Source organism: Suricata suricatta, chromosome 2 (assembly GCF_006229205.1).
Source record: "Suricata suricatta isolate VVHF042 chromosome 2, meerkat_22Aug2017_6uvM2_HiC, whole genome shotgun sequence".
NCBI classification, from domain to species: domain Eukaryota; kingdom Metazoa; phylum Chordata; class Mammalia; order Carnivora; family Herpestidae; genus Suricata; species Suricata suricatta.
In genome coordinates this window covers 150,114,230-150,129,824 of record NC_043701.1, presented here as the reverse complement: position 1 = coordinate 150,129,824, position 15,595 = coordinate 150,114,230, and the positions used below count along the sequence as shown (strand labels likewise).

The window sequence follows — 15,595 nt, the reverse complement described above, 5'->3', positions numbered from 1 at the left end:
CTATATTTAGTTAAATCATGTCTGATGTTTTTGCAGCATCTTTGCCACAAGCATTTTTGCTGTATAGCTAATTGGCCATAATGCAACTTTACCATAAAAGATAAAATTATGAAAATAAAAGAGGGGCATTTATTTAAAACTAAGTAATGAAAAATGAAAAACAAAATTTCAAAGACTATTGTAAAATGCACAGTATTTGAACATAAAAATGTGTGTAGATTCATGGCAATATTGAGCAAATAACTGATTTTATTTTGTGAATTGTACCTAAGCACTTGTCTTCAGAGTCTTTTGTTCATAGTATTATACTTTTTTTTTGCTTGTTGATTCATGTCCTGTTCAGTATTGCACTTTCTTTTTTCACAAAAATTTTTTCTTTCATTAAAGAAAGCATCAGTTTCCAAATACTAGGATACATTTTTGTAACAGAGCTTTGTATTATATTGTGAAAATCTTTTATACTGTTGTTTGCTCTAATCTTTTACAGCAAAATTGCCTTATGTATGGCCTTATTAGTTACACAGCAACAATACTTGTGGCAAAGATGCTTATAGCAAAACTACCTAGAATGTGTTAAATATGTATACCTTTATTAATATCTTATACAAGATTATGGCTCTACATTTTCAATTTTAGTCTTTCTTTTCCCTATAAGCGGGCTAGTAATAACTTATAAGTAGTTAAAAGAGATACCTCTGAGTTTTATCTTTTAAATAATGACATTCAAGCCGTCTCTTATACTAAGAATTATGGTTTTGAGACACGATAAAGTCCTAGAACTAATATTAGCTTTACATCCTTATTTTTTAATTAAATACATTTCTTTAAACAATTTTAATGTTTATTTTTGACAAAGGGAGAGCATGAGCAGGGGAGGGCAGGGAGAGGGAGACACAGAATCTGAAGCAGGCTCCAGGTTCTAAGCTGTCCACACAGAGCCTGACGCAGGGCTCGAACTCATGAACTATGAGGTCATGTATGGCCTGAGCTGAAGTTGGATTTTCAACTGACTGAGCCACCCAGGCACCCTTAGATTCTTTTATGTATACCAAAAATTTTTCCATGTTTTTCTACATCACTTAAAACAAGATATATATATCATCGATAAAACAGATGCCATTGTTGTAAAACTTCCTAGTCGTAAATTAAAATTTTCATGATAACTTGATTATCATTTGGTTAACAAAAGTAATAAATGGCTAAGAGTGGTTACCATTATTTGTGGTCTACTAGCCATAAGAAGTTTGGATCTGTCCTACATTTTTGTACAGATATGTGCCACACATACACACACACACACACACACACACACACACACACAACAACAACAAAACCACAATACACATTGCAATATTTTTCAAAGGAAGCATCCAGACTTTCCCTACTCACTGAGAAAGTGACTAGAACTGATGTTCCCTGGTGTGATCTTCCATAGAGTCTGCCGCACTGGTAGAAACCATCTCTATAAAAAGCCTGCTGGAGTATTACGTATTCTTCTTGACAAATACTTTGTTAGAATGAAAACTCTCTCTGTAGCAGGGACCTCCCCTGCCTCCCGTCTCCTAAATTTAACCTTCTCTATTTATAAAATTAAGGATCCTTAGTTTAAAGAGAAATACAGAAGTCCTCACACAATTGGTTGTGGTATGAACAGAGAATGTGATTTTGTACATTTATAAATGGTTTTTGCATTTCTTTCCTGGTGGATAAACATTAACGTGGTTGTGGTTTTTTTGTTTTGTTGGGTTTTTTTGTTTCTTATTTTTTAAATAGAGTCTAAACCTTTCCAGACTTGTTGGAAATCGGTTGCTTTGTAACACAGTGGAAAGAATTATGTGATCTAATGCCTAAATACTCTATGGGAGGACTTTGGATATAAAAATATGTCTTAATGTGTTTTCCACATGTCTGTGACTTTTTGGAATTGTCCCTCCCCTCCACCCCTCACTTAATTTTAAGGCTTTAATATTTGTTGAGTTCATCCATAGAAATTTAATGAAGTAGAATGAACTGAAAGAAAATATATCTCTCTATAAGCCATTATCAATATAACAAAAAGAATTCATGGAAACTCAGTTCCCATATGGTGATATGCTCTAGTGGGAAATGGCATATTTAATCTAAATACTATGTTAATAAAGTTATAAATTATATAAATTTTAAATAATTAGAAACAGTGTCTATGTAACACAAACTATGCTAAACATAATTTTAATGTTTCTTTGATTTATCCAGGAGGTTATGGATGTATAGACGTTCTGGTTAAAAGTGTTACATACGGCATTTTAGTGTTATGTAAGATATTTTTCTTAATACTGTCTTCCAACATTTACTGAATATTCTACTTCTCATGATGTTCTGCATATAGTAGTCACAGAGCTAAGTTTACTGAAACTACCAACAATTTGAAATGTTTAAGGAAACAAAATTCTGATTGATTCTATCTATTTCTTTCAGAAAAATCACCACACATATAATGGAATTTTATCTGATTCTGTAGATCAGATTTCTTTATTCTGGATGTCATGGTAACAATACAGGAAGTATGCACTATTCCTCATTTCTGCAAGTAGTCTTCACTGCTGACAGAAGAAATTTTTTAAGCTATAGCAGAATTCATTTTGGTATCTTCAATGGAAATCTTGATTTTGTTTTTAATTTTTGATAACCTTTTCTAAAGGTATGAACAACCAAAGAACTTACCTCATTAGGCAAGTCCACATGAATAAGAATGCCTAGAAGAGGATTGATTCTTCAGACCCGGACCCACTGGCTGTTGTTGGGTCTTGTTTTACTCTGCAGTTTGGTATTATTTTTATACCTTCTGGAATGCGCCCCCCAGACTGATGGAAATGCACCTCTTCCTGGTGTTATTGGGGAAAATTATGGTAAAGAGTATTATCAAGCCCTCCTACAGGAGCAAGAAGAACATTATCAAACCAGGGCTACCAGTCTGAAACGCCAAATAGCCCAACTAAAACAAGAATTACAAGAAATGAGTGAGAAGATGAGATCATTGCAAGAGAGAAAGAATGTAGGGGCTAATGGCATAGGCTATCAAGGCAACAAAGAACAAACACCCAGTGATCTTTTAGAGTTTCTTCATTCCCAAATTGATAAAGCTGAAGTTAGCATAGGAGCCAAACTACCTAGTGAGTATGGAGTCATTCCTTTTGAAAGTTTTACTTTGATGAAAGTATTCCAGTTGGAAATGGGTCTCACTCGCCATCCCGAGGAAAAGCCAGTTAGAAAAGACAAGAGAGATGAATTGGTAGAAGTTATTGAAGCTGGCTTAGAGGTTATTAATAATCCCGATGAAGATGATGAACAGGAAGATGAGGACAGTCCCCTTGGAGAGAAAATGATATTTAATGAAAATGACTTCGTAGAAGGTAATGTGAAAAATGTGCTCATACATAGTATGACAAAATGCTATTATTCTATGCTGGTAATATAAGTAATTATTTACAGTATTGAAACATTAATTTTTACCCACTTCATTCCACCAAGAATTTGAAGTGGCTTTTTAAGTTTATTTATTTATTTTTGAGAAACAGAGGGAGAGTGGGGGGAGAGTGTGAGAGAGAATCCCAAACAGGAATTCTGTCTGTTCAGAGCCTGATGTGGGACTCAGTCTCACAAACCATGAGATCATGACCTAAGCCAAAACCAAGGGTTGAATGCTTAACCAACTGAGCAAGCCAGGTGCCCTAAAGTGGCTTTAAAAAAAAAAAAAGTTATATTGTGTTCATAATAAAATAGAGAATAAGGACCAGGGAAATAGAATATTTCTAATTTTGTGTAGAAAAGTACTACTCAAGTTAAAGGGCTCTTAGGGCTATGTATGTACATGTATGTATTTGCATTCCTCTTGTCTTGATGTTCCTTTTTGTATTTTTAAAAATATATGAACTAAGGTTGATGATTTGAGAACTATTTGATAAAGGAAAGAAACCTAACTTAGTAGATTGGTGCTTATTCTGTATTTTAGGGGGAAGAGGAGCACATGCCAGAACATCAAGGAGGCATACATAGTTTTGAAAAGCATATTTTGCATTTGGAAAAGTGAAGAAATAACCTGTTTTTTTTAATACAGACTGCAGAAAGGGGATGGCATTTATACATACCAAAATAGGGTATGACTCAAAAGTTGAGGAACACTTCCATAAATTTAAGACATTTGCTGATTGATAGAAACAGGAATAATTACAGATCCCTGCCCATTCCCAAACTTAAAACCATTTTGGATATAAATCTTTCTTAAAAGTTCTCTTTGCTTGATTCTATGAACAGTATACCATATGCAGTTTCTTTGACCCTGAATCATGGATAGTACTTGTTATACTACCGTATGTAGTACCTTGAGACCTTTGGAGGGCATTGTGTTTTCCCATGGCATTTCAGATTTCTTTCACTGGAGTCACTTCTTATTTCTGCTGTCACTTACTGAAATTTTGGATGGGTTGTTTCTCTCAAAACTATAATTTTTCTGCAATTTCAGCTTTTTTTCTTTTCACCATATTTGTAGTTTATGGCAGAATTAAAAGCTGCTGAGGAAATAACTCAGTGAAATGTAAATTGTCTTCACATCTGCCTAAAAGGAAAGGACACTATGTCAATTTTATATTCTACAACCTCTGCTTGTCTTATGACTCTTTGGAATCTATCACTGACAGGAGTTTTTTCTATATGGAACATATTTTTTCCCCACTTTTCCTCCACTCTGCTACTCCCCTTGCCAATATATAAATTGCTAATGATTAAGTCCTATTCCTCTTCTAGACTTTAGCTTAGATGTCACTTCACCTAGAAGTCATCTCCAATCTATAAGTTCTAAGATATCAGTGCTTCCTGTGTACTCCTAGTACCTCTACCCATGTCCCCTCTTATAGTACTTGTCTTAGAATTTGGCATTGTCTATTTCCTGATTTATAGTTCCTCTTACACTGTAAATCTCAGGAGGGAGTGGAATTGGTCTATCTTGTTCATTGTTTTATTCTCAGATATTGACTGACTCACACATCTATAGGTCTTACCTCTCTCTTGAATGTCACACTTAAAAACCAGATTGCCCAATAGACTTCTAAACTTTTCTCCTGGAGACATCTCACATCACCATGTTTAAACCTGTACTAATTTTTCTTTGACTTCACTCTCTTGAGAGAGAGAAGGGGGGGGGGGGGAGAGTAATATATCACTGTATTGTTCTTCCTTATTTTTCTGTCTCCCTCACTAGACTAACCCTTCCTCAAAACCAGGACCACATTGCCCTTTTTATACTACCAGTGAATGACATGAAGTCATTCCATGTCTTTTCATTGAACTGAACTGAGCAATAGAAGTTTTGACTCTCAGGTCTAGAATTTAATACTTCGAGAAGTAATTTATTTTTATCATAAGATTACTGTATTGATATGCTCTACTATTAAAAAAAAGTTATGTAAAAAGGAGCAATTGTGACTTGGAGCATATTTATGGATTAAATAATAATAGAGCAGTGAACACTTTTTTAACCTCTCCTTTTAAAGAAAGAATTGTTTACAACTGTACAATGGGGTAAATATTTTCACAAGATTATTAAAAACCCTGCAGTCTGGTCTTATACTCTTGATATTTGAGTAAAATCAATATTCACATTGAATTTGTAAAACTTTGACATGGAGACGTCTTTGACCCTAACTCTTTCCTTTAGGTTATTATCGCACCGAGAGAGATAAGGGCACACAGTATGAACTGTTTTTTAAGAAAGCAGACCTTATGGAATATAGACATGTGACCCTCTTCCGCCCTTTCGGACCTCTCATGAAAGTGAAGAGCGAGATGATTGACATTACTAGATCAATTATTAATATCATTGTGCCACTTGCTGAAAGAACAGAAGCATTTGCACAGTTTATGCAGAACTTCAGGTAACTCTCAGGGTGTCATGATTTGACTAAGCACTCGTAAAAAATCACATTTCATGCAGATTTACTTAATTCATCTTCAATGAGTGTGATCACTTAGAATTATAGGGTAATTTTATAGGCTTTGGGGAATTTTAATTTTTGATACTCTCTTTTTTAAAGCATGTATAATATAGTGTGTTATTGAGTTTGAACTTTGAAGCAAATTGAGAGTGTAGAAACTACATTTGGTGACCTTTACAAGTGTGTGAATACATTTTAGGGCAAGTTGAATTTTTAAAAATAACTTTATTAAAGTATAAATTATGTAAATAAAACCCACATATTTTAAGTATAAGTTTCATGACTTTTGACAAATCTGTACACTCATAATTGCCTACCCAATCAAGATATAGGACAATGCTGTTTCCCCAGAAGATTCCCTTGAGAACAAAACTGAAATAAATTTTGGAAATACAAACATTCAACTAAAAATGGGAGACAGTTATTCCATCTTGAAAAGCAGAGAGTTTAATGATTTTTAAAAACTTTTTTGCATTAAATTTGGATATTTCAAAATGCTCAAGTGTTAAAAAATTAATAAATATGTTATTAGGGTAGCTAGTTGGGGAAAGTTTTGCTATTTTGTTTTAATTTAACCTTTGCCATGTTTTTAATATTTTAATATGCTAGTTTTAATGCTTTATAATCTCCATCTTTATTCTCATATTGAAATCATTGGATTTAAAAGTGATTTAAGGCTGTTCTGTAGCAGAATATATAGAAATCATGCTTCCAAATGAGTTTTGCCTGTTTGAAATATCTCACTTGATATCTGATTTCCTAAAGCATGTTTTACTGCCTTTCTTGGAACTGCTTTCAGATGCTACATTATACTTTAAGTAATATCAGTCATGGCAAACATTTATTTATTCCTTAATGATAGGTATAATTTCTGGAATTAGCCAGTCTGAAGACAAAATCACTCTTGACCAACAACTTGAATATTTATTTGTTTATGAACTGATTAGACTTCTTTCTTTGAATAGCTTGTATCTACTTCTGAAGGCAATACCAAAGCAAATGTTTCAAAACAATTTTGAAATATGGCAACTTCCATGAGCCTCCAAGGGTTGTATTCATGTGCATATGTTGTTAGGCGTTTGCGTGACTTCTTTAATAATTCAACAATATTGCTGCTTTTATATTTACTTAAGCTTCACGCAATTTCATTCTAAATGAGCAATGCCTCATTCATTTTGTTAAAGCTTCATGTGATTGCTTTCTGAATGAGTAGTGCCTTACATATTTTTTTGAATGAACTTTATTTTTCAATTCTGTTAGGGATGTGTGTATTCATCAGGACAAGAGAATTCATCTCACAGTGGTGTATTTTGGTAAAGAAGGACTATCTAAAGTCAAGTCTATCCTAGAGTCTGTCACAAGGTTGGTGAGCTGTGTCCACACTGAAGTCATTGATATGTAACATTAGAAGAATGAGAATTTCAGATATTTAATGAGTTAATTTTGAATAGCTGCTATTTAAAAGTTGGCTGGGCTCATAATTGGTGGTTATAATAAGTTCCTCATTTCACCCCTCAGTTCACTCATCCAACTCTAAATATGTCTTTCCTATCTTCTTGGCAGATAGCCTAGCATGATCTGGGTCCTCTCACTCTGTGGCCCACCCACCTTCTGTTTATTTGCCTCCATTTACTATTTTTTCATTCCCTTCTTTTAGACTCTTCCCTTTTCTAAATCTAATCCCTTCATTTTGATATTATCTCCTGAGCTTTTCTCTCACTTGTCACCTTTTCTTCTTTCATTTCCCCAAGTTCGTTCTTCTTGCCCTGCAAATGATGATTAGGTCACCTCTGTCCTTAAGACACCACCACCTGACTCTCTGTTAACTTATTAGCTACTAGCAGGTTTCTGTCCTTTCGTGGCTAAACCTCATAGAACAGTAATTCTCTAATTAGGCAACTCAAACAGTACCTGGCACATAGTAAGTACTCAGAGGTTTGAATGAATGAATTTGTAATTCCTTAATGCTCCATTACTAATTCTACAGCTCTTCTGCCTTTCCATCTCTAAGTTATGGGCCCAAAGTTATGACCTAGCTGCCAAATTCAACCTGTTCTGTGTCATACTCTTTGATCACTTTTTTACATTTGATGCTTAACCAACCAGTAGTTCCTTCTTGACACTTTCATCTGATGTTATTAAAATGTAAATATTTTGTAAATGTAAATATATTATAATGTAAGATATTAGGTTGATTTTCTGGTCTGCTGCCAATTCTGTATCCTTTTACTTGCTTCCTTACCTTTCTGCTAGTTGTGGCCATATCCTAAGAGTCAAGATTTGGCCGGCCATTCCTCTCGAACTGTTCAACTAACATTCATTGAGTCCCACCAACTATGTTCCAGGTACACTGCTTGGGAGTCTGACTGGGGTGGTTGGAATAGCACGGCACCAAGGAAGGACTTGGAGTCCCTACCCCAAAGGGACTCTCACAGCACGTGAATAAAAAACTGTCTCCTACTTCACACTAGCTTTTTCTCCTGATGGCCCTCTTTCAGTTCAGACTAAGACCATTCTTGTGATCCCCTGGGCTTAATGTGTGAGAGCTAGCATCTTTCACTCCTTCTTTACCTCTAATTAGTTCTTGCTTACTACACTGGACTTCTCTGTTCTTTCCTTGCTGCTGCCACCACCTAACCCAGGTTTCCCCTCCTTTCATTTCTTTCCTGCTCTTCCCTCCTTAGCATTTTCAGGTCACCTACTAAGTGCCAAGCACTTTCATTGGTATTACCGAAGTTGTCCCTGCGTTAATCAAGACTCCTCTATGGCACATGTTGGAAACCTATCTTAAGGAATACTTAAGGAAACTGGGAATGTTATGGAAAAAATCTTGGATAGCTCCCAAACTGAGGGGATTATTGCCAAATTTGGGGAAGAAAACCAAAACAGCTTTCATATCTTAAGAACTGGAACCAGAGACTTGAATACCATGAAAATTCTCTTGTTATCTTCTTGTCTGTTTTTCTCTGCATGTTGATTTCGTTCTCCTATTGCAGATTGGCTTCTTCCACATGTGAGGTATATGGCTGTTGGCGGCTTTGGGCTCACATCTTCTCAGCTTTGCCATCAGAGAGGAAAGAGCTTTCTCCCAGATCCAGTTGAGAAAAGCCCAGGGAAGGAGTTTTGCCCACTCTTGAGCCGCTCACTATGGCCAGGTGGGGTGGGGGTATTGTGATTGGCTCAGCTTGAGTCTGGTTCCCGCCCCTAGGAAGTTACTGTGGTTGGGGTGGTCTGTGATTAGTTCCTCCACTGGGTGCTAGGAGTGTGAGGTGGGAATCAGCAGTTTTTCCAGAAGAAAGGAGAGATTTGTGTCCCATGAGAAGGGCAGTGTGGGCATTCAGAGCACATGGAGTCCACTCCATACACTATTTGAGCCTTTCCTTCCATCTCTCCATTCCCCATTCTATACTGTTCTAAGAGTTATCTTCCTAAAATGACCCTTCTTTGACTCGGCTGTATCCTAGCACAGCAGTTCTCCAACTTTAACACCAGAGTCACCTGGAATGCCTGTCTCAAGAGAGACACAGATGCTCATTGTCATCCCTAGTATCTGATTCAGAGGTCTGGGGGGGGGCCCAGACCCACCCAGGGAGTTTCTAATACTTCCCAGAGAGGCTAATGCTGTGGTTTGGGGACTTCACTGTGAGAACCACGGCCCTGGAAGAAAAACTCGTCCTTGCCTCAAGGACACTGACCAAGTCCTTTAACTTCTCACAGAAGTCTCTCCTTAGTCCGACCCTTTTCTGGTCTTCTCTCACTGTTCCCATTTTGACTTGTCTGATTCCTATTCTCTAAAATGTTTTCTACTCTCTTATCTCTTTGCCTTTGAGAATAATTAATTGGAATAACCTCTAAACTCACTGCTGAATTCAATTTTAATCAAGGCATAAGTTAAATTCTGCTTCTAACATCTTCTCTACGCTCAGACAAAAGCAATCTTTTTTCTCAGAACTGCTGTTCATTCATTCAGCAAATATTTATTGAACTCCTACTCTCTGAGGAGGTGCACTGTATCTTTAGTAACAAACAAAACAAAGTCCCTGCTCTCATGGAGTTTATATTCAAGTGTGGGAAGACACTCAAATAAACATGTCTGGTGATAGTGAGGAAAGCAAAGCCAGGCAGGGGGATAAATATTAAAGAGAGGGAGGTCGGGGCAACTTCACATATGGTGTGAGGGGAACCCCTCTGATTAGGGGACATGTGAGCAAAGATCTGAAAAACCCTAGACCAAGAGTATTCTTTTCATGTACCATTCATATGGAATGCATTATTTATTACAAATAATAATGGCCATTTTCCCCTGTGTATATTTCTTATCTGCCCAATAATTTTTTAAGATCCTGAAGGTCAGTGGCCCCTCAACACTTTTTAAGCTCACATCACCAGCATGTTGCCTCAAATATGGGCATTTAGTGAATATCTGTCCCTGATGATGATCATACATGTGAAGCTGAAGATTTCCTTTCCCTGTATGAATGTTGAACCAAAATTTAAAATATCTAGAGTGTAAAACATATTGTGTAAGTTGTGTTGAAACAAGAGAGTTGTTAAGCTTTAAGTGGGACTTATCCTTTGTTGTATATGTTTTCCTCCTAGTGAGTCTAATTTTCACAATTATACTTTGATCTCATTGAATGAAGAATTTAATCGTGGACAAGGACTAAATGTGGGTGCCCGAGCTTGGGACAAGGGAGAGGTCTTGATGTTTTTCTGTGATGTTGATATATATTTCTCAGCCGAATTCCTTAACAGCTGCCGGTTAAATGCTGAGCCAGGTGCGTAAAATGCTGGTAGATGAACTGAGTGTAGAAATTTAGAACAGTGTCAGCATGTCCCATATTTTGAATCAAGTTAATTATGTTTTCTTGAAGTTATATGAGGCATACTTTAACTTGAATGTTAAGTAGAAAAATGAAAATTTGCCCCTCTGAAGTTCATACTCCTGTTCTCTTGTGGCCAAATTCCATTGCCAACATTTGAATCTAGATAAGCAAAAGCAAAGCAAAGTCCTTAAAATTGACAAGCAGGAAACATCACTTATCAGAAAAAGAGCCAAGCGGACAGTGTGGAGATTTGTGAGAGTCAGTAGCACTTTACCTCAGGCAGGTGGTGCCAGCACAAAGACACATGCAGGTCTAGCAGATGGTGCCTGATGTCCATGCTATGTATGTGGGGGTGACTTGCTCTACTTTGCCTGTGTTGTAGATATTTTTTGAAAAGGTATGAGCAAATTACATTTTTATAAATCAAATCATTTTTAGAGAGAGAGAGAGAAATTGAGGATGCAAGCAAGCGAGAGAGGCAGAGGAGAGAGAGAATAAATCTTAAGCAGGCTTCACATGGAACCCAACACAGGGCTCAATCCATGACCCTGATGATCTGAGCCAAAATCAAGTCAGACACTCAAACAACTGAGCCACCCAGACACCCCCAAATCTTTTTTTAAAAAAATTTTAGGCGTACTTATTTTTGAGAGACAGAGTGCTAGTAGGGGAGGGGCAGAGAGAAAGGGAGAGGCAGAATTTGAAGCAGAAGCAGGCTCCAGGCTCTGAACTGTCAACACAGAGCCTGACATGGGGCTTGAACCCATGGACTATGAAATAATGACCTGATCCGAAGTCGGACACTTAACTGAGTGAGCCACCCAGGTGCCCCTGAGCACCCCCAAATCTTATTTTACACGTGCAAAGGAAGTTTTCTGTACTAAAAAATCTCATAGTAAATGTTTTTATGTAGAACTGTTCATATCATGAAAATTATTACTTTCTTATTTTCATGAAGGACAATTGTCAGGGACTCTTTGAGAACCTAGTGAATAAATGAGGGTTAGGTTTACTTTTGTTATACCAGTCAGCATGAAGTTCACAATGTAGAAGTAGAAGGAAACATATTTGCTCAATGTAAAAGAAATATTTTTATGTCTAGATGTAGATTTGCCTCTGAGCATTGAGCTCCTCATTCCTAAGTGAGTTTTAACAAAAGTGAGATGAGCTTCTCTAGTAGGGATCTTGTAATAAAAAGGCTACCACATTGCCACAGGTACTTGATAGTTACTGAGCACTATATTATCACATCTGACTGAGGCCAGTCTTTATTGGGGGAAAGATGGGCTAGTCTTTACAGGTCCCTTTAGTGCTGTCAATTTGAATACTAATGACAAGGCTTCTGCATCGGCTATTAGATCAGGTAATTTTAACTCTTCCCAGCGTTTGCAAATCTTATTCAAATCCATTTATAGTTCTATATTTTGATTGTTCTGTACATACCTGTTTATTGTATAGTATTCTTTGAATTTACTGTTTCTGTGATTTGTTTTGAAGGATGGCTTTAAAAGAAGTTTCTAAGTTCTTGGTGATTATCAAAGGTTAACCTACATCTACCGTACTAATTAGAAGAAATGATGAGTCATAAATGGCTTACCTAATGAACAGCTGAGAGAACACTTTGTGTGTCTCTCCAACAAAGAGAATAAATGAGTGGAACACCCTTTAGTCTATTTTTTAGTGTATTTTAGCTTATAATTTCATAACCTGGCCTATTGATAAAATACAATATTGATAAAATCATCTGGCAGAAGAAGGACTTTAGTAAAATATTGATAAATGCTGTACTGATCAGTCTTTCATTTTATGACTTCTTTGTGTGATGTAATCTTATATTTTAATTTATAGGTAAGAAGGTGTTTTACCCTGTGGTGTTCAGTCTTTACAACCCTGCCATTGTTTATGCCAGTCAGGATGTGCCACCACCTGTGGAGCAGCAGCTGGTAAGACTCACTGTCAGGAAAGGCCCAAAGATCCTTGCTAGAGTCCTTTATATTTGTCTTGCAAGTAGAAAAGAAAGTTTCAATAAAAAACTGTAGTTATTATAAACATATTTTCATCATCTCTTTTACACTGCCCCTCCCATAAGATGGTTTCACATTTATTGTTTTAGAATTAAGTACCATTGTAGAGAGAGGAAAGAAAATTTTAGGGCACAGAGAAAACAATGTCCTAGAATATGAAAATTTTAATTATTTCTGCTGACATATTTTCACTAATACTAAAAATAAATTTTAGGGGTGCCTGGGTGGCTCGGTCAGTTAAGCATCTGACTTCAGCTTAGGTCATGATCTCATGGTTTGTGGGTTCAAGCCCTGTATCAGGCTCTGTGCTGACAGCTCAGAGCCTGGAGCCTGCTTTCTTTGCCCCTCCCCAACTTATGCTTGCTTGCTCTCTCTCTCTCAAAAACAGATAAACATTTTAAAAATTTAATAAAAGCAAAATAAAATTTTGATTTTAAAAACATTGACTAGTGGCACCTGGATGGCTCAGTCTGTTAAGCATCCAACTTCAGCTGTGTTGACAGCTCAGAGCCTGGAACCTGCTTCAGATTCTGTGTCTCCCTTTCTTTCTCTGCCCCTTCCCTCTCAAAAATAAACATTAAAAATTTTTTTAATTAAAAAACTTACTAACTAGAAATTAAAACTACTAAATAAGAAGGAATAATAATTTGTGGGAAATTACTTAGAAAGTCATGGTGTGTGAATGCCACATATTAGAACTTCTGTTTCTTGATAGAGTTATATATATATATTTTTAAATAAACTTCTATGTTAGAATAATTTAGATTTACAGAAAAGTTTGAAAGAGAATATAGAGCTTTCCTATACTTCACCCAGTTTCCCCTAAGATTAATATCTTATGCAACTGATTGTCAAAATTAGAAATTAACATTGGTAAGTTACTGCTAACTACACTATAGGATTTCATCGCTTTTTCTACTAATGTCCTTTTTCTATTCTAGGTTCCAGACCAGGATACTATATTGCACTTAGCCTACTTTTTTATTATTAAATAAAAATGGAAACAAACTAAGAAGTCAGTTTAAGATGTTAAAAAAATGAAAAATAACTCTGAGGAAAGAAAAATAAAGGCAGAAATTAATGGACCAAAAATAATAGTTCCATTAATATATAGGACCTTATTCTTTATGTGCAAAAAAAATTTTTTAATCAAAGTGTACAGATTTGGGATAAAAAGGAAAACACAACATTGGAAATTAGAATAAAAAAACATTAAGAGAAATCAATTTTGTATGGTAATTTTAAAAAGTTCTAGATTTGAGCATTTATAAACTATTAATGTGAGCAAAGTTTGTGTTAGAACTTTATAACTATAAATATAAAAGAGATGGAAGCTCTGGAAAGACTAAGAACCACTTAAATAATTAAAACAGTTGCCAAAAAGTTATCCTGCAGGTGCATAGGTATAATGTTTTACTGGTAAGTTTTTCCAAACTTTCAAAGAACAGTTAAAATTAGTACCATATGATCTACTTAGTAAATTTTATGAAACCAACATTCTCTTCAGAGGAACACCTGGCAAAGCATTTATACACATACACCCCTGTACCTTATCTGTAGGCCAGTGTTACTGAAGAATAGAGAAACAGGTGGGATCAGAATGGAAAACCAAGAACCCACATTTGCCTTATCTGACACCCTAAATTCTTTGTAAAAGTGAATTACTAAAAACAAAAAGGTATATGAGCACTGGAAAATGAGAGAAGTGCCACTGGTAAATGCATACTGTGAGAAATTTCTGTAAGATGGCAGTAGTTGACATAAGGTCAGTAGAGAAGAATCTGGAACACGTTCAGGAGAGCATAAGATGGGGCTGCTCTGCATCCTCTGAGCTCACAGAAGGCAGAGAGTGGTAAAGTATGTATGCCTCTCTGGCTGTGTGCCCCTAAGCAACAGGCCTCATAGGCATTGGACTGCAGCCTGTAGCAGTGTAGGTAGTTCTGGAGCAGGAGAGGCAGAGCAGGGTTTGGGGAGTATTGAGTTGCAAGGTGGATAGGGAGCCCCAGGCTCTGAAGATGAGCTACTTTTGGTACCTTTGTCCCTCTTCCATGTTACTGGAGATACGCCCCTCTCCTCATAGCTAACAGCCAAGGGTTTTTGAACAATGATTTTTAAAACAAAAATCAGCAGTTAACCCAGAGTAGCCAAACCAACAGAAAAGATAACACATGAGAACATGAATACAGAATGAAAACAACTTTAAGATAAATATGTTTTTAGGGAGAGAAATCTTTAAATTCATAAAACCAGACTTGGTACTAAAAAGGTCCGAACTTGGAAATTATGAAAATCTGAAACTCATTAAATGGACTGAATAGTGGAATGGTCACAGTTGAAACAGATTTGCAAACTAGAATACAAGCCATCTGGGCACACAAAGACCAAGAGAGATGATGTGAGAGGAAAATTGTGACATGAGGAATGTAGATTGAAAAGGAGTTCCAGAAGGGAGAAAATAGGGGAGGAAATAGATGAAAACATCCAAGAGCCAAGGAAAGACCAGTCTTCTCGCCTTTGCGAACAACAGTGAAGGGACAATCCTAATAGCTTTTTGAGGCACCAAAAATAGCAAACCCCAGCTTGTCTACAAAGGAGTAAGAACCAGGTTGGCATTCACCTTCATTTTGATAATATAGGTGCTAGAAGACAATCAAACAATATCTTGAACATTCTGAGAGAAACAACTTTAATTCTGGAATTGATAATTTGATCTATTATTTGTGAGCAAAATAGACATTGTTGAACATTCAGGGACTCAGTTTACTTCTCACAAACC

At 36.3% G+C, this 15,595-nt stretch overlaps 1 protein-coding gene across 12 annotated transcripts in view; it reads left to right on the top strand.

Moving 5' to 3' along the window:
- The window catches only part of CSGALNACT2 (chondroitin sulfate N-acetylgalactosaminyltransferase 2), a 56,907-nt gene that overhangs the window by 15,423 nt on the left and 25,889 nt on the right, over nt 1-15,595 (top strand). For 4 of the 12 annotated variants that reach the window (XR_003905636.1, XM_029932177.1, XM_029932178.1 and 1 more), the window contains exons 2-6: nt 2,458-3,392; nt 5,693-5,909; nt 7,230-7,331; nt 10,569-10,747; nt 12,644-12,738. Coding sequence is in view for 10 of the 12 variants with exons in the window: in XM_029932177.1 (XP_029788037.1) it covers nt 2,732-3,392; nt 5,693-5,909; nt 7,230-7,331; nt 10,569-10,747; nt 12,644-12,738 (1,254 nt within the window). In the remaining 2 variants the exon portion in view is untranslated. Of the gene's footprint in view, nt 1-2,457; nt 3,393-3,991; nt 4,137-5,692; nt 5,910-7,229; nt 7,332-8,222; nt 8,918-8,965; nt 9,125-10,568; nt 10,748-12,643; nt 12,739-15,595 lie in introns of those variants that run through there. The other 8 variants (XM_029932179.1, XM_029932181.1, XM_029932182.1 and 5 more) reach the window with 6 other exon arrangements.